The following is a 24,485-nucleotide window of genomic DNA, read 5'->3' as shown; positions in this document are numbered from 1 at the left end:
TGGTCTGGTTGTCCTAATTTTAAAGACAAAAAGTATAACTTAAAAAAAAAGAAAAAAAACTGGGCTGGCCAAAAAAATCATGTGGTGCTAGTCTCTTATGTTGGTGTGGGGAGGTTTGAGGAGGGCAGCTGCTCTGGCCCAAAGGTTTTCAGCCTCTGCCCTCAAATCTCCAGCTGTCAGTCATCAGCCAAGAGCAGAGCTGGAACCACAAGACTAATTGTATTAATTATTAATTTGTTCATTGGGGAAAGATGAGTGAAGCGTTTATCTTGGTTCTGGTGAAGTCAGGACTGTCTTCCTGGAGGCAGGCGGCCTGTGCTGAGGCCCTAAGCAGGGCTGACCCATGTGATGGCAAGGGGGAGGGCGGGGCTTCGTGCTTTGCTGGCCTTCTCTTGGCTCACATTTGGTGCCCACCTCAGGGTAGCACCTAACAAATACTGTCGAGTGGATGGCATTGCCAGAAGGGACAAAGCAGGGGATCTGCATGGAGTTCTGTTGCCTAGAGGAGCACGGCCCAGTGAAATTTAATGCAAGCGACACAGGAGAAATGCAAAAATTTCAAGTAGCCATATTTTTAAAAGTTAAAAAAAAGTGAAGTCAATTTTAATAATGTTTTATTTCACCCACTATATCTACATTATTTCAACGAGTAATCGGTGTAAAATTTTCTAATGAGACATTTTCCATTTTTTTCACACTGAGTCTGAAAAATCTGGCAAGTGCTTCACTCTCAGCACAGATGAGTCTGCATGTGCCCCATTCCTGGGGTTCAGTAGCCACCCATGCCGAGTAGCTCTTGGCCCCTGTGAGGCTGAGGACAGAGGCTGAAGGGGCGAGTTGGGAGAGATGTGGCTGCCGAGGTAGGGGAGCCTTCCTTGTCACGTTCAGGAGTGTGGACATTTTCCCGGAATAATGGAAGCAATCAGAGGACTGAACAGGGGGCTACTGTGAGAAGGCTCATGTTTGACATCACCCTTCCTGCTGCGTGGCAAGTTTAGAGGCAAGAAAACCAGGTGGGAACTCTTAGATCACTCTAGAGATGAGGCAGTTGTTCCCTAGGTAATAATGGTGACAGCAAAGACAGAGGAAAGACCAGTTTTTTTAGTTATTAAAAATATGGAAGTGACAGGGCTTAATGATTGCATGGAACTGGTGGCGAATGAGTCACATCAAGACTGGCAGTCTGGCTTCCGACCTGCAGCTGGATGTTTTCCATTGACTCACACAGGAATGTAGACGGAGGAACAGGATTGTGGTGGCACTGAGGAGTTCATTTTTTAGACACATTGAATTTGATGTTTCTGCGTTCTAGCCGAGGAGAAATTCAAAAGCTGGAAATGTAGGTTTAGAGTTCAGGAGTAAGATATATAAGCTAGATTGAGAGATTTAAAGTAATCAGTCAAGTGAGAGTGGAAGTCGTGGAAGGGGATGAGATTACCTGAAAAAGGGTGTGTAGAACAGGGGCTCTTCACTGGGGAGGTTTTGGATTAACTCCCTGAAATTGTACACAGTAGGGGAAGAGCCCATGCTTTCCACAGGAGTCTCAAAGAGCTGTGTGATCCAAGAAAGGCTAAGAACCACCTGCTGCCATGGACTCTGACAAAACATGGAATGGGCTGACAGAAAAGGAGTAGATTTTACCCAGGGAGGGTGGGATGGTAGCAGTTAAGACCTTAACTGCTTAACTCTAAGGAGAACTGGCTGGAAAATTAGGTGAAAACCAGGAACATGTGCTGTTAGGGAAGGAAAGGAAAACAAGTATATTTCAGGAAGGATAGAGTAGTGGTGAGCAGTGTAAAATAAGCTGAGAGGACGAGGAAGGGAGGACTGAAAAGTATGCAATGGGTGTGGCGGCGAGAAGGCCATTGGCCACCTGGGCCAGGTAATTGATGGAGGCAAGGCCCTGAAGAGCCAGGATGGGATGGTTACTTAGGGAAAGTAACCAGGTGGGACTGTCTACCATTAAAAATGTAGAAAACTTTCCTGCCGATACTCCTTCTGCTAGTGAGACCAAAACATCTGTCCAGACTAGCTCAGATCGACTGACTTAGCAAATACATATTTATTGAAAGGAATTGCTAATTCAGGGGTGGGGTGAGGTGTCTAATTCATGCTGAATAAATGTTTTCCTCATAGCTAAAGATTTAACTTGTTGTGGTCCAAACTAGTGATTTGCAAGTGGAAGTGGGGCTAGATAGTGGGGAGGAAGCAGAACCATTCTTTAAATATGGTCAGAGTATTCCCTAGTCTTTCTCCATGATCTTGTGTGCCACAGATAGCAGGAGGGAGCGGAGGAAGACAGTCCTATTTCAGATAATGGGAGGGAAGAGAATTCGGATTATTGAGGCACTAAGGAGGCACTAACGAGGGATGTTATCTTTTGAATCTTTACACGTCTCTACAGTAGATGGGTAGATGTTCTCCTGTTTAGAGATCCTTTCCTTTTTTATGCCTTAGGGTTTCAAATATAGAGAACTAACTTGGCGGTGATAGAATATATTTGTTGTTTGAATCTCTGTTCTTCAAATAATGTTCTGAAGTTCCTCTGGGTAGCGGGGTAGAATAGTATCTATTCAGAATTTGATAGGCATGATTTACTTTAATCTTGTTGAAACCTTGTTGAAATCTCTGTCAAAATAAAAAATGTGAAGTACCTTAGATTTAAAATATTATATACTTAAAAAAATCGTTACTAGATAAGAATAGTCTTTTTATATTGTGGCAGCTAAGGACCAGTTAGTTTCCTGAAATAAATTTTTAATCTGAAGCTTTAAGAGAAAAAAGCTTCCAATTTGGAAAAAATTGTTAGAAATTATTTTGCCATTATGTCATGTTAAATGAGAGCAAATATAAAGTATGGGTATATAATCAATGTTGATTATTAAATATAAAAGTAAATGTATAGGGGTGTCTGTACAACAGATTATTTACTGTTGTTGAAAGTGTTTTTATTTGCAGCATAGCACTGGAAAGAGTAACAAGTTTTTCAAAGAATAGGGGACTATTAGAGTGGCTTGTATTAACGTTTTTTAATGGAATAATCTTTGGATAGTTTTGAGTATAAATTGTGATCTAAAATGTTTAAAACAGAATTTTGATTTATTTTACATTTTCCTGATTAAAAATTTTGCCTAATTTTTTCCCACTAAATGATTTCTTGTCAATGGTCAGTGCCCTTCAGACCAAATTGTTCATATACTATGCTTTTAGGAACATCATTAACATGCAGTTTGAAATTTAGAGCTCTTCATAAAGGAGAACATACAAGCAGGTCATCATACTCTGGCATTTTTCTCCCAGCTGTTTTTGTCTGTCTCCCTCTCCTTTCTTCCTTCTCTTTGTTTAAATTGTGCTGGTCTCCCAGTTGGGGTAGAAGATAGTATTATATGGTCCTAATGTATTTTAACCTTGTTGACCGTCCTTTTGGGTACTCAAGATTTTCTCTGTCATATGTTGTTACACTTGATTTTGTTGGTTCTGGCCCGATATCACAGCCTGCCTTTCTGCCCATCGCTGTGTAAGGGAATTAGACGGGGCAACCTAGATGACAGATGAGCTGTCAGGTGGAAATGGTGTCAAGACTGCTGCATGCTCAGGCAAACCACTGAGCAAAGTGTCTTTCTCCAGTTTCTGATGCTTGTAATAGAATACCTGAAACTGGATAATATCTGAAGAAATGGAATTTATTTCTTACAGTTATGGAGTTTGAGAGGTCAAGGTTGAGGGGCTGCGTCTGTTGAGGGCCTTCTTATTGGTGAGGACTCTGCAGAGTCCCGAGGTGGCACAGGCATCACATGGCCAGGGGCTTAAGCGCCCGCTCATGCTAGCCTAGGTCTCTCTTCCTCTTTTTTTTTTTTTTTTTGTATTTTTAATAGAGACGGGGTTTCACCATGTTAGCCAGGATGGTCTCGATCTCCTGACCTCGTGATTCGCCCGCCTCGGCCTCCCATAGTGCTGGGATTACAAGCGTGAACCACTGTGCCAAGCCTCTTCTTATAAAGCCACAGTCCCACTCTCATGAAAAGTCGTTCATCTATTAATTCATGAATGGATTAATCCATTCATGAGAGCAGAACTCTCATGACCCAGTCACCTCTTTAAGGCCCCTCCTCTCAATACTGCCACATTGGGGATTAAATTTCAACATGTGTTTTGAAGGGGACAGATACTCAAACCATAGCAGAAAGTTTCAGAATTCCAATATTTGGGGGAAAAAATATTGGTTCTATTGTCATATGTCTAGATTTATTTAAGTTTGTAGGTAAGCTGTTACCTAAATATATTTTAAATCCCAGGTTGACTGATCTAGTCACATATACTTGCACTAAAGCCAGTGTATATCTAGTATAGGTGCTGTTGTTGTTGTTGTTGTTTTTCCAGCCAAGGTTATGTCTCAAGGATAGTTATTTTTGTTCAAGAGAACAGTAATCGGAAGGATAGGTTCATCTAATGATGTAACAGAAACCCCAAATACCATGACTTAAATAAGAGAGAGATTTGTTGTTATCTTACATCCAGGGATGGGCTGGGCAGACCAGAACTAGACAATGCGCAGAGATCCAGCCTCCTTCAGCTCAGTGCACTGCCATCCCTTGGGCGTGGCCTGGTCCTCTTGGCTGTCGGGGTGGCAGGAAGCCAGGGAGCGGGGGGATCTTCCAGGCTGTGGGGAGGCTCCTGGAAGTTGTCCTTCAACACTTCCACCTTATACTGTATTGGCCATTACTCAGTCTTCTGGCCATGCGTAGCTGCAAAGGAACTGGGAAATGAAATCTTTCCTCTGATAGGCTATGTGGCCTACTAAGATGAAAGGGTTATGTTACTGAGGAAGGAGAGAAAAAGGATATTGGGGAACATTAGCGATCTCTTCCCCAGGAGTTATAAATCTGTGCTCGTCTGTACTAAATTATAAGTAATTGCTTTGATTTTAATTCTTAGGTTTTGGGGGGCCATATGACCTACTTCCACTGGCAGATAATTTAGAATGCTGTGGTTGTACTTGGGTTTCTGGACCTTTTAACGTCCCTCTTCCTTTCTGAGTTTGAGAAAAGTCTTGTAATCTGTTGTTTGTAGGTTTTTGAAAGTTAATATTTGGTAATTCTGATGGCATAGGCATTGCCAAGAATTTTTGTTTTAATGTTTGAAATGTTTAAGAAATTAAAGCAACTGAAGTAGTTATACTACTTTTATTAGCTTACTTAGAAAATAATAAATTGTAGATCACATTTAAATGAGATTTAATTTAATTTAAAAACTGGTTTTTGACAGAGAGGGTTGGTGATAGTAGGTCCATTCATCACCTCCTTATAAAGTTTATATTGGAGTTACAAATTTCAACATGTCTAAATTTTCTGTTTACCATTTTGGGGAAAGCTAGAGAGATCGATGGTTCATCCCACGGTGAGGCAGCAAGCGCATGCTGTGTTGTGACCCCATGGGAAGGACGCACAGCCGCGTGACCACATGGAGAGCAGGCTTAGGCCCAGGAGGGTTCTGGGCAGAGAGGAGATGGGGACTGTGAACAGAAGGAAGAAGCGGGGGAGAGAGCTGTGCATGCAAACTCATCCAGGTAGGGAGAGCCTCACCCAGCTGGGGAGTTACCAGACAGCTGGAGTCTGTTATGAAGCCAAAATAAAGTAGGAGACATGCAAAGTGGCCACATCACGATAAACCATCTCTGCTTTAATGTTCTGAGTTCTTTCCTGAAGGCTGTAGAAAACCAGCGAGAGGTAAAATAACTGTGTCATTTTAGCAAGGCCACTTTAGAGATAGTGGTTGTGGGGAGGGTACTGGATTTTCGATTGTAAAAGGCTAGAGGGCAAAGACCAGTATAGAGGCTGCAGATCCAATCCAGCCATGGTGAGAGGCGGGATCAGGGGTGAGGAGGGTGGGAGAGATTCAGTGTATGGAGGAGAGAGGATCTGTGAGACCTGGATACCAGTTGGATGTGGAGGAGAAATCCAAGGGAGGCGGCCAGCGACTTCCCAGGTTTATCCTTGACGTTTTTAGTTACCAAACAAAATCACACACACAAATCAAAAACCTCTGTCACCTTCTATGTAGTGTGCCAAAGTTGTATAATCTGCTTTATTCTTTAAATAGCTCTGAGACTCATTTCAGGTGATTTAATTCATATTGAAGAAACATCTGGCCCACGTGTTTTGGTTTATTTTAGTTTTTGCATATCTTGTGGGAAAATGGATTCTCTAAAGAATAATTTTGTAGGCTAGGAGATCCTTCAAGTATAATTATAAAGCTGATTTAATTCATTTTCGACTACATATCATTAAAACATTGAACTAATTTTCTAAAATATTTCTTTACTGTGGATTTAGTTGAGCTTTCTTATGTTATATGCAGATTCTAATTAAAAATAACTTTTAAATTTTGTTTGAGCAATTCTGCAGTTAGATTGTGGAGTAGTTGGTAGGTTTAACTGCTGAAGACTGGCTCTACAGTGTTGCAGCACATTTTCCTTTAGGAGAAAGATGCATCCTTTTCCGGGTCTAACTCTCCTGGAGGACTCTTCAACTATCAACAGTCATCGATCTCTTAGTTTATACCAGGGACTGATCTGAAAACTGGAAGATGATAAATGGGACACCATCTCCACTCTCATATGCTCTCAGTCTTCCTAAATATAATTCAAGAAAAAGAAATCTGCAATAAGTCTTAAATGTGGAGTTCGCTTACATGCTATCTTCGTAATAAATAGAAAATAAATATTCTTATTAGAAGCTCTCGTAACTGCACAGGCATTTCTCCCACACTGCACATTGTATAACTGGATTTGTATGCAGTGCAGTTGGCTAGGGGTGTGCCCTGTGTTGTGCAGGTTGCTTTTGGTTATAAGTACTTGATGGTCAGGAACCAGCATTTAAAAGGTAAAGGAGTGTTTGCTGCCAACTCCATTTCTTTGAGTGACTCAGTGCGTTGCCTGCCCATCATAACCACACATTGGAAAAGCAATGAAACACGGAAGATACTGCCTATCTGTGACAGAGCTGGTGGCAGCAGGGGAAGAGGACAACTCTGGAGCATAGCCAGACATAAAGAAACACAGGCTTTGTTTAGTGGCATTTAGATTTTACAGCTTATTAAAAAGAAAAATAAAAAGATTTGATTAGTGGAATTCCTGTAGGAAAAATAACTTTGTTATTGCAAATTTTACATAAATTGCTTTTAGAATACACTCTTTAATGCAATTTCTTTTAAAATGTACATTTTTGTTTCTTAGAACTACAACTCCTATAAATAGACTCTAGAATAGACTTTTAGAATCACTGATCTCTTTTTTTTTTCCTTTTTAATTTCATGGATCACCTCTTTAGGGAGACTGCTAACCTATTAGTCTTTGAATTTAGATGCTGTTAGAAAGGGAAGTGTCTAGTGATCATGAAAATATGTTTGAGAAAATAAATTGAGGATTTGCACTGTGATGTTCTTTATCTTTTTTATTCTCACAGCTGTACAATAATGTATCTCCAGCCAGTGAGAGGAAGAATAATGTACCATGAGGTTGTACTATTAGTTGTTAAAACTGTGAATTTTGAAATCAGACTTGGTACCAATACACTCCCCACTAATCTAGTTGTCCTAACGTTACAACATGTTAGTTATCATTGCTAAACTCGAGTTACATATCCATAAATGGGGCTCTTCTGTACCTTTATGGGTATTCTTGTGAAGAGTACATAAGAAAATGTATGTCAAGCAGCTAGTGCAGTGCTTAGTCACTAGCAGGCACTAAAAAATGGTACATGTTGTGATGTTAAATACTGTTTTTCCTAGGCTGAGATCAAAATACTGTAGAAAGAGTTGGACTATATAGTACTTACTCTTGGAATTTAAATGTTTTTGTAAATTAGACACAGATGAGAGAGGGCACTGCAGTTTTCCTATAAACAAAATTTGTTTTTTTCATAAAACAAAATTTGTTTTTTTTTTCCGGTTCATAAAACAAAGTTTGCTTTGTGTTCAAAATGATGATAAAAGCCAGAGGAATCGCTGAATTTATAACTAAACTATAGTGAGTTAGCATTAAAGAAAGCAGAGCTATATAAAATTATTGATGATTTATTTTTGCCCTTTACCAAATATAAATCTGTATTATAAACAACTATAAAGTTTATATTTTCTAAGATAAATTGTGTTTATATATTTAGAAAAGAATAGTTTGTTAATGATTTATTTTATACCAACTTGTTTTCCAAAACAGGATAGGTAAAGAGTAAGAAACATGTAATTATGACTCAGATGTAGTTTTAATGATCATTATGACAAACCTACTGAAAGAAGTAGGCTGTAGAATTCCAAGAACATTATGGTTTTAGTTATGAAAAATTTGCATACCAAAGGAAGACCAGAGAAAACAGTACAAAAATGCTGCTAACAATGGGTTTTCTACTTGACTTTGTGGGCAGGCAAGGCCAATAAAGGAAAATAAAAGAGACTTAGTAGTTTTCATTGATTAATATATTTGTCAGTAGAAAATCACTTTTTTCCTGTCACTAAATTACGCAGCTGTAGTTACCATGTGTTTCAAGTTATGTAGGTAAAGTTAGTATGTTGAAATACTATTATAGTGTCTTCAGTTACAGTTTTAAAGAAAGAAACATCTGTAATGTTTGAGTCTTTAAGCAACTAAATATACTGTGACGGTGAGGCATTTGATTAGAATGGGTAATGGTCTTCCTGTTGTTTGAAGAGTTACTATAGCTAAGTAAGTGCTTCCTGGTGCCCTAGCTCTTAACAGAATAGAACCTAGATAGTTAGTCACCTTCAGAATGCCCCCGTCAATTCTCCGCCGCCTCAGTGGTGCCTTGTGGGAAGTGGAAGTCAGTTTTTCAGGGTTTCTTCATCAGATGTAAACTCTATTGCAGCAGTATGATCTCTTTTGTGAGCTGTTTATGTACTTGGGCTTTTAAAAAGGGGAGTAGGTTTTCAGACTGCCCTTTTTTCAGTTGCAGAGATGTTGAGATCTCAGGAGATTTCAGGTGTGGATGAAGTTAAAGAGAAGAAAAATATTGCACCTCACAAATTTTGCATCTTAGGTAGCAGCAGCAAAGATTTAATGTCACATTCCTATGGATTGCTTGTACAAGTCAGGCACCTTTTGACTGAATTATAAGGTGAAATTTTATTGTATTGATCTTCATGTGTAGAGAGAAAGGCTGACTCAATACCAAGATTAATTGACAAAAGATCTCCTTGCATCCTTTGTTCTAGATACATTATTATCCCCTGAGGTAAAATCTATACTAGCTTTTCCTTTTGCACTCCAGCCTGGGCAATAAAGTGAGACTCAGTCTCAAAAAATAAAATAAAATAAAATAAAATAAAATAAAATAAATAAAAGCCAAGTTCAAAGGAGTGGATTTTCCCCAAAGTTCGTATAGGTTAGGTGTTTTTAATACCCTTTTCAGTAGAGCCACGGTTCAGTTCCTGCTGGTATGTTAGCAAGCCATCTGACACCCCACATGCCATAACAAACAGCAATTTCAGGAAAGCTTGAGGAGGAAATTGGATGATTCTTTCCATGAGTCCTGTCTGGGCTCTTCTCTTGCTGGGCTTTTGGCATTTTGACCTAAAACACTCAAGCCAGGCTCACAAAGTTCCACCTGGGGCCGCTGATGTGCAAGTTCTTAGTTGGACCCTTTTTCATCTATATGAGTCCTTGCTCTTCCCCCAAATCCAAATTACATAAACCCTGAATTAGGCAGAAGAAAGGAGGTGCTGATTTTTCTATGTGTCACATACTTAGGTCAGGAAGAAGTGGATGCCTCTGGGCTACCTTGTATGTACGAAAAAACGAGAGTGAAAGCCTGGCTGGGTGTGATGGCTCACACCCGTAACTCCAGCACTCTTAGAGGCTGAGGCAGGCATAAACCCAGGAGTTAGCGTCCAGCCTGGGCAACATGCCGAAACCCTGTCTCTACAAGAAGTAAAAAAATTAGCCAGGCATGGTGGTGAGCACCTGTAGTCCCAGCTACTCAAGAGGCTAGGGTGGGAGGATGGCTTGAACCCAGGAGGTCAAGGCTGCAGTGAACTGTGATCTCACCACTGCACTCCAGCCTGGGCAATGGAGCAAAACCCTGTCTCAAAAAAAAAAAAATTGTGTAGGAGAGGATGTTACCTGTAATGTATATCTTTGACCAGGAAGACAAAAAACGAGTGGAAGATGGTGCGGTGGAAGCCATGGCTGCATGTGTGTCTTTTTGTTCTCTGCTGGAACAGCCCACCTGTGCCGGGTTTTACCGTCCTACTTTGGCCCTACAAGAGTGTTTCTTTTGTGAAGAAATAATTATCTTCACCACTTGTTGTCTCCTAAGTATTAGTGAAGTGTGATATGAGGAATGAACTACCCTCATGCCTCTGGAAGGGATGGAGCAGGCTGGGAACCTGTCTGTGACCAGATGCATAAGACCCTTTGTGGTAACTTACCAGTTCCCTGCCTGAGCTCCTGGAGGCTTTGTCGTGCATTCTTACTAGTCATTTCTGAAAACTTACATTTAGAACTTGGTCCTTGACATCAGTCCTTTAGGGAGAGAACCATGTCTTACTGTCATTGAAGAGTGGCACAGTGTCGTTGAGTACACTTTTAAAATGTTTTATAAGGCTCCACACTAAATAGTCTAAAATTGAAATATTTGAAGACCTCTCTAAAATGAAGCATATCTAACTTCAGGCTTGATTTCTCACATATATGCAGGAAAAATATGAGATCTGGAAATCTGCCATAAATATTATTACCTCCACCACCAAGAAAACAAATCTGTGTGACCACAAATGCTCCCAGGTTGCAGGCATTCTCAGAGTAGCAGCATAGATAGTGGCTGTAAACTCTTGTTTTTCCTGTCTAACCAAGGTAATAGGATGTCTGCCCTTTCAGCCTTTGCATGAAGTAGACATGACTATTTACTTAACTTCTGGTTGGAAATAAGATCCCATTGTCTAAATTTTGTCAGCGCAGTTCCTGGTAGCACAAGAATATTAAACACTTTAATATGACATCCAAAATTAATGAGTCAAGTTATAAGAACTTTCCTTGAGGGATGGAAAAGATCATAACCCACTTTCATGTCCTGGGACGCTTCATTCAGTCTCACGGTATTAGAAAGTGAGCAGCCTTTGGGTTGGGGCGGGGGCGCAGCACTTCACATGCTTTGGGCCACCAGTTCCTCCTCCCTGCTGCTCCGCCACTGCGTGACATTTCCTTCTCATCCGCATTCCCAGTGTTTCTGTCTTTTCTGTCTTAAAATCTTTGCAGCTTTGGCCTAGGCTGCAGTAGCAGGGGGAGAGCAGCGCAGGCGAAATGCTTGCCTTCTTCTGGACCACTGTGGAGAGAGGCGGAGTCACATTTACCTGTGGACATCGGTGGCCCCCAAAGGTGGTTTCTTGGCAACGCTCACACAGTTGATAGACGATAGGCAAGAGAGGATGTCATCGACAGTGCACCTGCTGCTTGCAGCCCAGCCAGGGCCTCCACACCCAGCGCCTCCTAGAGCCCGCATGGGAATACCTGGGAGGTTATGGAACTGGAATGTAAACCCACGTCTCTATTCCAAACTCATGCTTTTTTGTAAGAGGAAAACTTTTAAATAGTTTTTTCTTGAAAAGCCTCTTTTTCTTCCTAATTGGTTCTAAAACAAAAGTTTGGGCAAGTGCCTCAAAGGAAAATAGGGACAAGATTGTTTTCTGTCGTGGAATTCACAGTGGTGTCTGTGTGTACTTTAGAGCCAAGCGTGCACATACTGTGGGCGCATGCTTATTTTCTGAAGGTGAGTGCTCTAAAAGGATTGGGGACCACTGCTCTGAGCCCCAGTTGCTCTACCTGTGGAGTGAGTGCTGCTGCTCAGCTCCTGGAATTGTTCTGTGGCTCTGGCCTGACCGTCTCTGTGCGGGCTTTAGACTGTGCTGGGGCAGAGTGAGTGCCCCAGACCAGTAGCTCTTGTTAGTGTGGGGACTCCCAATGCTACTTTTGGTGATTTATTTTCATGTACTCTTGTGTCATCCCAGGGTGAAGATACACATATTCTCTAACAGCAGGACATTTGTTTTTCATTTATGAGGTCATTCAGAATCGCAATTGAGGCGATTTTGAACTTCTTAGATTGCAGCAGTGGCAGTAGCAGTAAACAAGACCCCTTTATCTGAACAGGAAAGTAGTCTTTCCCCAGGAAGTAACTACACTTCCTTGTAATCACCTGTTTGTGTAATTGTAATAACTTTACAAGTTATTCATAAAAATACAAGAATGACTAGTTTGTCGTTGTCATAACTTGTGTATGATACATGAAGTAGAAGTCATACAGTACAAGTACTTTTGAAATTTGGAAAAGTTTAATTTTGTAGGACTTTATTATTTTTGGATGTTAAAGTAAGTATGTATGACAGTGCATAGTGTGTTTCAATTTTGGAAGTGATTCTTTGCCATTGAAATTCTCATTCCCCTCATTTCATTCTTATTTTTTAGGGAATACCTTGGCAAGCAGCTCCAATCCGAGCAGCCCCAGACCGCTGCCGCCCGAAGCTGAGCCTGCCTCTGGCCTTCCCCTCCGCCTCGATGCAGAACCAGTAGTGGGAGCACTGTGTTTAGAGTTAAGAGTGAACACTGTTTGATTTTACTTGGAATTTCCTCTGTTATGTAGCTTTTCCCAATGCTAATTTCCAAACAACAACAACAACAAAACATGTTTGCCTGTTAAGTTGTATAAAAGTAGGTGATTCTATATTTAAAGAAGATATTACTGTTACATATACTGCTTGCAATTTCTGTATTTATTGTTCTCTGGAAATAAATATAGTTATTAAAGGATTCTCACTCCAAACACAGCCTCTCTCTTTACTTGGACTTTAAACAAAAGTCACCTGTTGTCTCTTTTCAAACCAAATTGGGAGAATTGTTGCAAAGTAGTGAATGGCAAATAAATTTTTAAAATCTATCGACCTATCAATCTCTATCGATCTATGTCTCTATCCAGCTCTCTGTTCATCTATATATCATCTATGTATCTACACACACACACACACACACACAGTCTGCAACTATTCCTTAGTGGTAGCATAGCTTTAAAATCTTAGTTTTTAACATGATACTGTGGTTCAAAAGACTTCCTTTTGGAGTTCAGTGAAAAGTTTTAGTGTTAGATTTATTTTCAATACTTTTATCCTTGGTTTTTAGTGCCTGAAGTTTGTTTTGTCTTACTACATTTTGGTTTAAGCATTGCCAATAGATATTTTGTTCTCTCCCCTTTTGTTTCTAGAACCATATCCCTTTAGCAGTACATATGTGGCATGCAGGCCTCCTCTGAGGCTTTTGTTTTTTTAACCCCATCAGCTGATCTCTCTGAGTCTCATTTTTCATTCATTTTCATGTTATTTTCACTTTTTATTCCTAGCAGTTCTATGAATATTGAGTAGATGTGCTAAAGCTAATAAAACATTTATTCTAGTAAGTTTTTTCTCCTATAGAAAGCCACTCATAGAATCCATCTCCTGTTTAAGAATCAAAGATTGTTTCATTTTCAACATAGAAATCCTGTGGGAGAAATTAGTTAAAATTATGGATAAATTAGTCAGTGGATTCATGTGACTCGATTTTCCTTAAAGGGGTTCATGTTTGCCAGAAAAGAGGTAGTCTGATCAAACTAATTTTTTCTTTTACTAAAAGTTTAAACATTGCTTATATGTAGTTCACTTTTCGAAACGTGGAAAATCATTAAATAGAGCTTTTCTCATAGTAATTACAGATACTGCATTAGCAGAAGATCAGTTTTCATGTTAATATATTAATGGTCTGTAAAATCTTTAGGATTTTAAGGCACTCAATTTCTAGAAGTCCTAGTAACCAGAGACACGGCCATCTTCTGAATTTCATAAGAATGCATTGATTGTTTGGTGTCATAGTTTCTGATTTTAGTTTCATTTTGCACAGCCCTATAGTTGTAAAGTAGAAATCAGTGACAATCACTCTTGTAAAAAGTATTAGTGCTTTTGTTCCTAAGAAGTGCTTTTGTCCATGGGAAGCAATACTCCCATGTAATCATGCTTTAATTATTATCTTATATATTAAAATTAATTCCTTCGAGGTACCTTTTTTCTGCCTTAAACCTTTACACTCAACTTATAGAGCATATAGTAATTATGAAAGCAGTCACTTTCATTTTTCCTTTGCTTATCAATGTTTTTGATTAACATTCAATGCTTAAACCCTCCTTAAACTATAATACCACCTACATGTTCAATTAAACTGCAAACACCTAATGGAGCAGACTTATAAATATGACAAACCAAATCTTAGAAATTGCTCACGAGTCAAATACAGGTAACTCTACCTAGGGATACAGGTAGTAAAAATACTCTTAAGCGTTTTTAAGCATCTTTAAAACAGCCTAAACAAAGAGCCCAGTTATTACAAAATGTGTTATTACACCTAGGTATAAACACCATTTACACAATGTAATCAGTATAGGATTGTTGAATTTCATTTTCTCTGTACTTATTTTGACATTTTCCTTGGTTTCATAAGTCCTCACCTAATCTAGACAAAGACCGGCCATTTTAGGCCAGCCATGGTTAGTGGAGTAAAACTGCTATGGATCATGGAACTGTGGGTGACACTTTGTGGTGACCATGTGAGGCTTTCGCAGGGACTAAACAACAAACCTTGAGACTGGCAGTCTTGGGACCTGGGTGTGACCATCCAGATGCTGGTGGAGTACATTTCTTTTTGTGGTCAGTCTCCCACCCGTCCCTCCACCCCCCCCCCTTTTTTTTTGTCAGTTGAGTTAAAAATCCATGCTCTTCAACTGGGTTTGAATCTGTTACCTACATGTCTCTTTTTTGCAACCTGGTGTATGAGGGAGGTTTCTAAGTTGCTGAATGTTGCTCATCTCAGATAGATAAAACCCTAATTTAAGTGTTGAATGCCTTCTCCAATAGGAGGCAATCTCTCCCCTTTCTGTCTTAAAATCCTGTTGTGTCTCATTGACCCTCTGTTCTCAATTTGTCAGGAATAATGTCACTAAAAAAATATTGGGAAAAAAAAAATGTAGAGCTGAGGTATTGCTTTATTGGATTTTTTGTTGATGGCATAGTAGGTTATACAAAGTTTTCCAGAAACCAAACTAAATAAACCAATTGCTAAAATATCCAATCTGAGCAGGCATACATAGTAATTTTTAACAAGAAAACTTCTGATTTTTAGATTTTGAGAAGCGTATAGACATTCTCATTAAAGGGAGGATAAAATTATATCTTAATTTCTTGGAAAATTCTTATTTTGGGTCTTGTTGACTCTAATTTTTAAAAAGATGCATGTTTTAAAAAGATGCACCTCCTGTTGACAGGTGAAGCTCATTCCCACACATCGTTCCTAGCCAGGCACAAATATTAAATTTACAGAATGTCTCCAGTTGCATCAAAGTAATTGGTGTTAATTTTCATATAATTAAAATTTAAATAATTTCTAACCTCTAGCTCTTAAATCTTGGAAAGCACAGATCCAAATTTTGATGCTTTTGATTTATCCGAAAATTAAAAGCTCTCTGTTCTCATTCTTTGCCTTTGAAAATAAGAATATTTTAGACTAAATTTTGAAACCACTCAAAGTTGGTAGGTGGCAAAGTGACTTCCCAAATACGAACCTTGTGATGAAATCTCTTTTTAGTTTGAAATTTCTCTCTTGTTTTGCTGTACAAAATGTTCTGTTCTGGTTAAGAGATGTGCCTTTAACTTTCTGAACAAATTTCCAATGAAAAAGTCAGTTGGAAAGAAAAAGGAGCTATAAATAATTTTAAATTCCTTCAACATTGTATGCAAATCTGACACGAGTTCCCTTCTCTTTTAGTTCTTAGAGTGTTGATTACTCTTCTAAAAATAGGATAAAAGTGGAAGAGACACTTCCATGATTGAAGGAATACTAGTCTGAGATGCTTTTATCTTTCAGTACTATGTAGACCTGTGTCTTTTTCCCTTTACAAAGGAAGAAAAAATGTATCCAGGAAGTTGGTTGAAAGAACCTATCTACAAAGAACACCAAATAATAAAGTTTGTTAACATGTAGAAATAAAATATTTGAAACAATAGCACAAAGGTTGCATGGTGAGGCAACGAACTTCTGCTTTTGTAAGACAGCTGATTACATCAGATAGGAAGTGATATAACAGGAATATGAAGTAGACTGTGATGAGTTAAGGATACGTATTTAATTCCCTAGAGCAACCACTGAAACAATAAACAAACTGAAAGCAAGGTATACAATAAAGTTATTTCATTGGTGGAGATAAAATTGAATACAAAAAAAATGCTTGATTAGGGTCGGGCTGTGGTCACGCCTGTAATCCCAGCACTTTGGGAGGCCGAGGCGGCGGACTGTTGTCAGGAGATCGAGACCACGGTGAAAACCCTGTCTCTATCAAAAATACAAAAAATTAGCCGGGCGCTGTGGCGGGCGCTTCGTAGTCCCAGCTACTCAGGAGGCTGAGGCAGGAGAATGGCGTGAACCGGAGTAGCGGGAGCTTGCAGTATCGGTGATCGCCCACTGCACTCCAGCCTGGCTTAGCTGTGAGCCAGACTCCATCTCAAAAAAAAAAAAAAAAAAAAAAAAAAAAATGCTTGATTAACCCACAAGAGTGCAGGAGAAGAACATGGGAGAGAGAAGACACATAGAAAATGAGTAGCAAGGAGGCTGGGCGTGGTGGCTCACACCTGTAATCCCAGCACTGTGGGAGACTGAGGTCAGGAGTTCAAGACCAGCCTGGCCAATGTGGTGAAACCCTGTCTCTACTAAAAATACAAAAATTAGCCAGGCGAGGTGGCATGCGCCTGTAATCCCAGCTACTTGGGAGGCTGAGGCATGAGAATTGCTTAACCTGAGAGGCAGAGGTTGCAGTGAGCCAAGATGGCGCCACTGCACTCCAGCCTAGGCGACAGAACGAGACTCAGTCTCAAAAAAAAAAAAAAAAGATAAGTAGCAATGAGGTAGACTTTAAGTCCACCAATAACAATAGCTACAGTAACTGGCAAGGATCCAGGACTCCTGCCCTTACGCATCCAGAATTTTAAGTGTTTCAGCATGGCCACCTCCAGGAAACTCATTGCTTCGAGGTCTCAGATTTGTGGAGAGGACGTTTTCTGGCGTGCTACATGGCTTATTTCTGTCACCACTCCCAAACGCCCACCTCTTCACTGGCTGCTAATAGAGTGGAAAAAGCAGAAACCTAAGTTATCATTTGTCCACCAACTCTGCTGCTACCAAAATTTTCCTGATAGCATTTGCTGTCATCTTGTTTTCTTTGTCCTCATGGGCTTATTCCTTTTGTTTGTCCCACCCAACCTTTTTTAAAAAATCCCTTCTAGCCTTTCAGTTGGGGTTGCAGAGGAAGCAGAAATGAGTATGTGTGTTTAGTTCATCATGATTAAACTGAAATCCCAAAGGATTTTTTGTTATTTTTGAGACGGAATTTCGCTCTTGCCACTCAGGCTGGAGTGCAGTGGCATGATCTCGGCTCACTGCAACCTCCACCTCCCAGATTCAAGCAATTCTCTTGCCTCAGCCTTCCAAGTAGCTGGGATTACGAGTGCCTGCCCCCACGCCCGGCTAATTTTTGTATTTTTAGTAGAGACGGGGTTTTGCTATGTTGGCCAGGATGGTCTCAAACTACTGACCTCAGGTGACCCACACACCTCAGCCTTCCAAAGTGCTGGGATTACAGGTGTGAGCCACCGCGCCCAGCCTCTAAGGTGGTATTTTTAATCATTGTCGATGTATAAGGTCCATATTAGAATAAGCATAGTTTAAATTTGGGAATAAGGGGGGCAGATGTACCAGAGTTTATGGACTCACAGTTGAAAAGATTATAAAGGCCATTCATTCTAACAATCCTTAGCATCTGCAGTTGTGAGAATTAGAATTAGTATAAGTTGAGGATTACAAACAAATTGTAACCATTATACGTAGTTTAACATGATTATTTCATGTAGCAGGTGAATATCCTGCTTCTACTTGACTGATACCAGCAACAGGCAACCTGTCTAGTCAGAATGTTTCTCATTTTGAACCAGCATCACTTTCTTGTAATTTTCAATATTTGAGCCAAATCCTACCTTTGGAATATAGAACAAGGGTTAAACTTAAGAGTCTACTTTTAAAAAATGTTTATTCTAAAACAATAATTGTTTATTTTGTCATTTAAAATGTTTCTATTTCAATGCTAAACATTTTAGGTTAAGGATGCATATTTAATTATCTAGAGCAACCAGTAAACAATAAACTGAAATTACAAGGTATAGCTGAAGAGCCATTAGTGGAGATAAAACTGAATATTCCTCATTTTGGCATAAGGAGGTGAGGCAAATGTGTGTCATGTGATGTCAATCAGACCGTGTGGCTGTGACCCGCCTCTCGAAGTGTTTGGAGAAACGATCACACACGTGAGGTTTTGAGTTGGCTGCTTGCTGCAGAACTATCACACAACACAACACCTGTGTGCTGGACTTGGCCCTCTGAGGGCCAGCCCACTGGCGGCCAGCCGTGCCCTTCATTGCCCTTGAAGGAGTGGGCTTGGCTGGGCTTTGTGTGGCGATGTCACCCGGGTTGCTCTGTGGCCCTCTGTGCCTGCACTGCTGGCTGGATCCTCAGCCACCCACAGGCAGCAAACAGGAGATGCTGACCGTCATCTCGGGTGGCCCCCTGAAAGATAATCACAGAATGCCTTTTGTATGGAGTTAAGTCCCACTGGCAGAGGAGAAAGTGCTGCAGTGAAGCCTGCGTGATGAAAGAAGAGACAAGCTTGTCTGAGAAAAACGTTTTTGGTACTTGTAAATGGAAGGGTCAGGCCAGTTATGAAGGAGAGTGAACTACACAAGGTCAGAGTAGAAAGAGTTCCAAATCCTTCCTAGACATCCAGGTAAGTTTATTCCCTTGTTAATCCACACTTCTTTCTACAGGCCCATCTGCCCGTCCATCTGTCCATTCACTCATCCTTCCCTTGCATCATCTTATCACAGTTCTGTTTTATTGCTGCTGAGACCTCAGTGCTTCAGAGACATTTCAGTGATTGTGAAGATGAACTTGTTGGCCTCCAGTATTCTTAGGCTCATTAAAAGGTGGACTTTCTGACCTAACTCCTGAACACAGTGCTTTATCCCAGTGAGTGTCCAGTCAGCCTTGCCTGGTTGAACACTCCAGGGAATTGACTTCCAGGTCCCTCTCTCCAGGAGCCCTCCCCACCTAAGACAGGAGCCCTGGCCTCCCAGGGCCTGCCACCCTGCCCAGAGGTGACTGGGCCTCAGTGGACTCTCTTCCAGGGACTTGCAATTGGGATCTATTCAGAGATGTAAGTCTCTGTGGTGTAATACAGCGGTCCCCAACCTTTTTGGCACCAGGCACTGGTTTCATGGAAGACAATTTTTCCATGGACTGGCCAGGAGGGGGATGGTTTGGGATGATTCAAGCACATTACATTTATTGTGCACTTTATTTCCATTATTTTTACATTATAATACATAATGAAATAATTTTACAATGCACCATAATGTAGAATCAGTGGGAGCTCTGAACTTGTTTTCCTGAAACTAGACAGTTTCATCTGGGGGTGATGGGAGACAGTGACAGATCATCAGGCATTAGATTCTCATAAGGAGCATGCAACCTGCATCCCTCACATACACAGTTCACAACAGGGTTCGTGCTCCTGTGAGAATTAACGCCGCCCCTGAGCTGAGAGGAGGTGAGGCTCCGGCAGTAATATGAGCAATGGGAAGTGGTTGTAAATAGAGATGAAGCTTTGCTCGCTCACTGCTCACCTCCTGCGGTGCAGCCTGGTTCCTAACAGGCCGCGATCCGTGGCGGGGGTAGGGGTGGGGACCCCTGGTGTAATAGACCCAGGTGCTGTGGGCGCCCATATTGACTTTGATACAATGTCATTCCTTATTTTGATGTTATTTCACACATACAGAAAAGTAGCAAGAAGAGTAAGAAGAACTCCCGTGTGCCTCTACTTGGGTCCATGCTGGCTTTATTGTTGTTTTATGAGAACTTGTAAGATCTGGTAGGCCCACCTGTAATAACTTTTTTCCCCTTAACACTTTTTAGAATTTTTATTTTTTGTCAGTTCCTTTTTCTAGATGAGATTTGAATCATTTTTTCAGGTCTTAAAAGATTCCACTGAGATTTTGATGTGTTTTTAAAATCTGTACATTAATTTGGGAAGACTTTTATAGTGCTAATTTTTCCCATCCAAAAAAATTGAATGTCTCTGCATTTAGTCAATGTGTCTAAAGTTATTGGAGTTTCAACATACAAATTCCATAAATTCTTGTTAAAGTGATTTCTACTTGTATTTTAATTTTTTTGTCATTGTCATGAAAGGAGTTTCCATTATATTTTCTAACCACTATTGCTAGCATATAGGACCATTATTTATAATTATATGTAAATAGTTATCCTGTATCTAGTCATTTTACCACATTATTATTAACTTTAACAGTTTTTAGTCTTTTTTTTCTGGCTATATAATTATATATTCTATAAGTAATGACAGTTTTATTTCCTTTCCAATAGGAATGCAATTCACTTCTGGTTTATGTCAGTAACAGAGAGATCTAGGCTCAGTAAACTCTGCCTCATACTGTGAATTCGATACTGTCACATTTGTTTAGACTTCAGCTTCATTGCCTGTAAAATAGAAAAACGACAGTACTTATGTCATAGAGTTGTGAAGAGCTCTCTGTACATAAATAACAAGCACTTAAAATGTTCCTTATTAGTTATCATATTGGTCTGAATTCACAGGACATTGCTGCTTAGTGGGGCATCTTTTGTGGGGCTTAAATTTAAAGGTGATGCCCGTGGTGTTTCACTCTTCTGCAAGATACGACTGTTGGTCTGAGATATTTATGTGAAGGAGGGATATACCTGCTCCCAGTCTACTCTTGAGTTTTCTCCCCATCAGTGATAGATGTTGAATTCTTTCCGTGCTCTTGTGGCATCTATTGAAATAATTCTGTAGACGTTCATATTTGACTTATCAATGTAATCTCCTAAGGTGACCTCTAAATTAATCTATGAATTTCCTAATACTAAGATATCTTTACAGTTGTGGAATAAATTACATTTGCTCATGGAAAATTATTATTATAATATACAAATAAATTCTGTTCATATTTTCAAATGCTTAATCTATGATTAGTGGATTGTCAATGCCTCTCAGTTTTGGCCACTTGCCCATTTATTTTATTTAGTGTTTTACTCTTTGAGACATGGTCTTACTCTGTTGCCAAGGCTGGAGTGCAGTGGCACAATCATAGCTGACTACAGTTTCAAACTCCTGGGCTCACACAATCCTCCTGCCTCAGCTTTCTGAGTAGCTAGAATGACAGGTGTGTACCACCACGTCTGGCTAATTTTTAAAAATTTTGTTGTAGAAATGGGGTCTTGCTGTATTGCCCAGGCTAATCTCAAACCCCTAGCCTCATGCTATCCTCCTTCCACAGCCTCCCAAAGTACTGGGGTTACAGGCGTGAGTCACTGCACCTGGCCAATCTGCATTGTATTTTTTTTTTGTTTTGTTTTGTTTTTGAGACGGAGTCTCGCTGTGTCGCCCAGGCTGGAGTGCAGTGGCCGGATCTCAGCTCACTGCAAGCTCCGCCTCCCGGGTTTTTTAAGCCATTCTCCTGCCTCAGCCTCCCGAGTAGCTGGGACTACAGGCACCCACCACCTCGCCCGGCTAGTTTTTTGTATTTTTTAGTAGAGACGGGGTTTCACCGTGTTAGCCAGGATGGTCTCGAACTCCTGACCTCGTGATCCGCCCGTCTCGGCCTCCCAAAGTGCTGGGATTACAGGCTTGAGCCACCGCGCCCGGCCTTGCATTGTATTTAATAACTATAAATTTTATGTCCTTATCAAAGTGGTTGATTAAAATACCAGACCATGAACATATAAATAGATGAAGGTAACCCAGGGACATATAAATAGATGAAGGTAACCCAGGGACATATAAATAGACATATAACCTGGTTAGAACTTCAATTTTATGATTCATCTCGCTTTTTATTATACAATGCATTATCAGTAAGGCTATAGTAAACAGAATTGGAATTTTGGGTTTGTTATAACAGCTTTGGCCTGCAGAGTATTTAGTGTTGAGTGATGAAGTCTAGTCCTCTAAGTCTTACATAAGTGTATCTTTAAGATACTTTTGGCTGCAAGCAGTAGGAAACTTGACTGAAAGTAACTTAAAGACAATAACTGAGTCCCCTACAAGAAGCCCAGGTATGTCAGTCTCTGGACTCTCACATGGGCCCACAGCCCTGTGACTGCGTGCTGCAGCCAACTCCCCTCTGGCCCAGACACCAGGCCTCAGCCTCTCTCCATGTCTTTTATCTACAGATCCCTACAGCCACCCACTTGCTTCTCATGGGCGGAAAGCAGTGCACAGTCAATGGCAAGGCAGTGAGGTTAAATAGGATGGCCTTGCACGCTTTTACAGTTGGTGGGTTAATCTGTTTTGTGTTACCATAAAGGAGTATCAGAGGCTGGATAATTTATAAAGAGAAGAGTTTTATTTGGCTCTGAGTTCTGCAGTCTATACAGGCAAGTTCTGAAGGCACCAGCATCTCCTCAGCTTTTGGTGAGGCCTCAGGAAGCTTTTACTCCTGGTGGAAGGCAAACAGGGAGCAGGTGTGTCACACGGCAAGAGAGTGTCCAAGAGAGAGAGGAGGTGTCAGACTCCTTTTAACAATCAGCTCTCACGGTAACGAGTAGAGGAAGAACTCACTTATTACCAAGAGGACGGCACCATCCCATTCATGAGGGACCCACCCCCTGCAACCCCGACCCAGACACCTTCCATTGGGCCCACCTCCAGCATTGGGGATCACAGTTCAACATGAGATTTGAGGGGCACACACGTTCAAACCGTATCAGTCGGGATCTGGCCAAGCACCACCTTCCTCTGAAGCAGGTGGAGGAGCGGAGGTGCCTGAACGTAGCAGGGTTCCACCAGCAAAGAAGCCCAAGGCAGCAGAGCTGGATCCACAAGCCCCTCCGACTCTGGGGTGGCGCAGAGGGTGACTTCCCAGACACCTTGGAGGACTGGAAGGAACCGGGGCCTCTGTCAGGGTTCTGTGCGAGGCCAGGATTGGGATGTACACCATTGCCAGTGTAAGAAAAGCACCAAAACAATTCCTACTTAAAGGGAACGCCAATGTGCTCTCCAGCCCTTCCCCAGCAAGCCTATGTTGGCAGCAAGTCAGATGAAATCGCTATTCTGTAATGATGCTTATAATCATTCAGTACATGCCGTATTCATCTCCGGCAAGAAATCCCACAGGATTTTCAGTGTGAGTCTGCCTGTCTGGGTCTGTTGGGCTCCCCTAAAGTACCTCCTCCTTGGTTTCTCTGTCGGGGTGGCTTGCTGGGGAGCCAGGAGTTAGGAGAGTGAAGTATGGGTGTGCAGGAGGAAGGGGTTCTGGAAGGAGAGCCCTGCAATGGGCATGGGTCTAGCACATCAGCTCACCCTGAAGATGGCTGCACCCACCCTGGGCCTTGGAAGACTGAGTCCCCTTGTGAGCACAGTCAGAAGCTGATGCTGGTGCCCTAAAAGCAGATTCCACAGGCCCTGCCTGCTTTCCCTAAGCCTGTCACCAACAGGTGGCCCCAAGAAGGGTGCTCCCTGAATGCCCCTGCTGGGCAGGGGCTGTGTGTCTCCAGGCTGGAGACTTTGTTTTTTAAAATACTGGTCTGAACTTTTGAAGTCTTTTACAAAGTGCACTTATCCTGAGGAAAATCAATTCCCAGGTTTCTGGGAAGCAACTCAGTGGTACATTTTAGGTTAGGGGAATATAACCCATCAACGTTAAACATTTCACTGGACTAGGCTCTTAACATCCTTTTATGCAAAGAGGACACATACTGTCCTTGGCAGGTGCGACTCCAATGGCTTCCTCGAGGACAATCCCCCCATCACTGGCCTGGATTCCATTCTGGAATGCTCGTTTCACACAACCGTGAGCACAGCATGGGGAAGGAGGGGACACCAGATGGAGGCAAACATTATTAGAGATAAAGAGAGAGATAGACCCTGGTACAATAATATCTAGAGATTTCAACACCCCACTTTCAGCATTAGACAGATTGCCCGTACAGAAAATCGACAAAGAAACATCAGCTTCTCAATCTGCAATATTAGGTCCAGTTAGTCTATAGTGCAGATGAAAAAATATCAGATACTGCTTCTTCTTCTGCACTATAGACCAAATGGACCTAATCAATATTTACAGAACATTTCATCCAATAACTCCAGAATACACATTCTTCTCCTGAGTATATGGACCATTCTCAATGATAGACCACATGTCAGGCCACAAAACAAGTCTTAAGACATTCAAATAAACTGAAGTTCAGAGAAGTATCTTCTCTGACCTCAATGGAATAAAAGTAGAAATCATTAAAAAGGCCAGGTGTGATGGCTCACGCCTGTAAT

At 41.0% G+C, this 24,485-nt stretch overlaps 1 protein-coding gene across 4 annotated transcripts in view; it reads left to right on the top strand.

The window, feature by feature from the left end:
• The window catches only part of ATP6V1H (ATPase H+ transporting V1 subunit H), a 119,897-nt gene extending 107,070 nt beyond the window's left edge, over positions 1-12,827 (top strand). For all 4 annotated transcript variants that reach the window (XR_002523801.2, XR_650626.2, XM_003902753.3 and 1 more), the window contains one exon: positions 12,473-12,827. Coding sequence is in view for 2 of the 4 variants with exons in the window: in XM_003902753.3 (XP_003902802.1) it covers positions 12,473-12,533 (61 nt within the window). In the remaining 2 variants the exon portion in view is untranslated. The remainder of the gene's footprint in view (positions 1-12,472) is intronic.
• Positions 12,828-24,485: the final 11,658 nt, after the last annotated feature.

Source organism: Papio anubis, chromosome 8, assembly GCF_008728515.1.
Source record: "Papio anubis isolate 15944 chromosome 8, Panubis1.0, whole genome shotgun sequence".
NCBI lineage: Eukaryota > Metazoa > Chordata > Mammalia > Primates > Cercopithecidae > Papio > Papio anubis.
The sequence above is the reverse complement of the archived record's forward strand: the minus strand, read 5'-3'. Positions and strand labels throughout refer to the sequence as shown.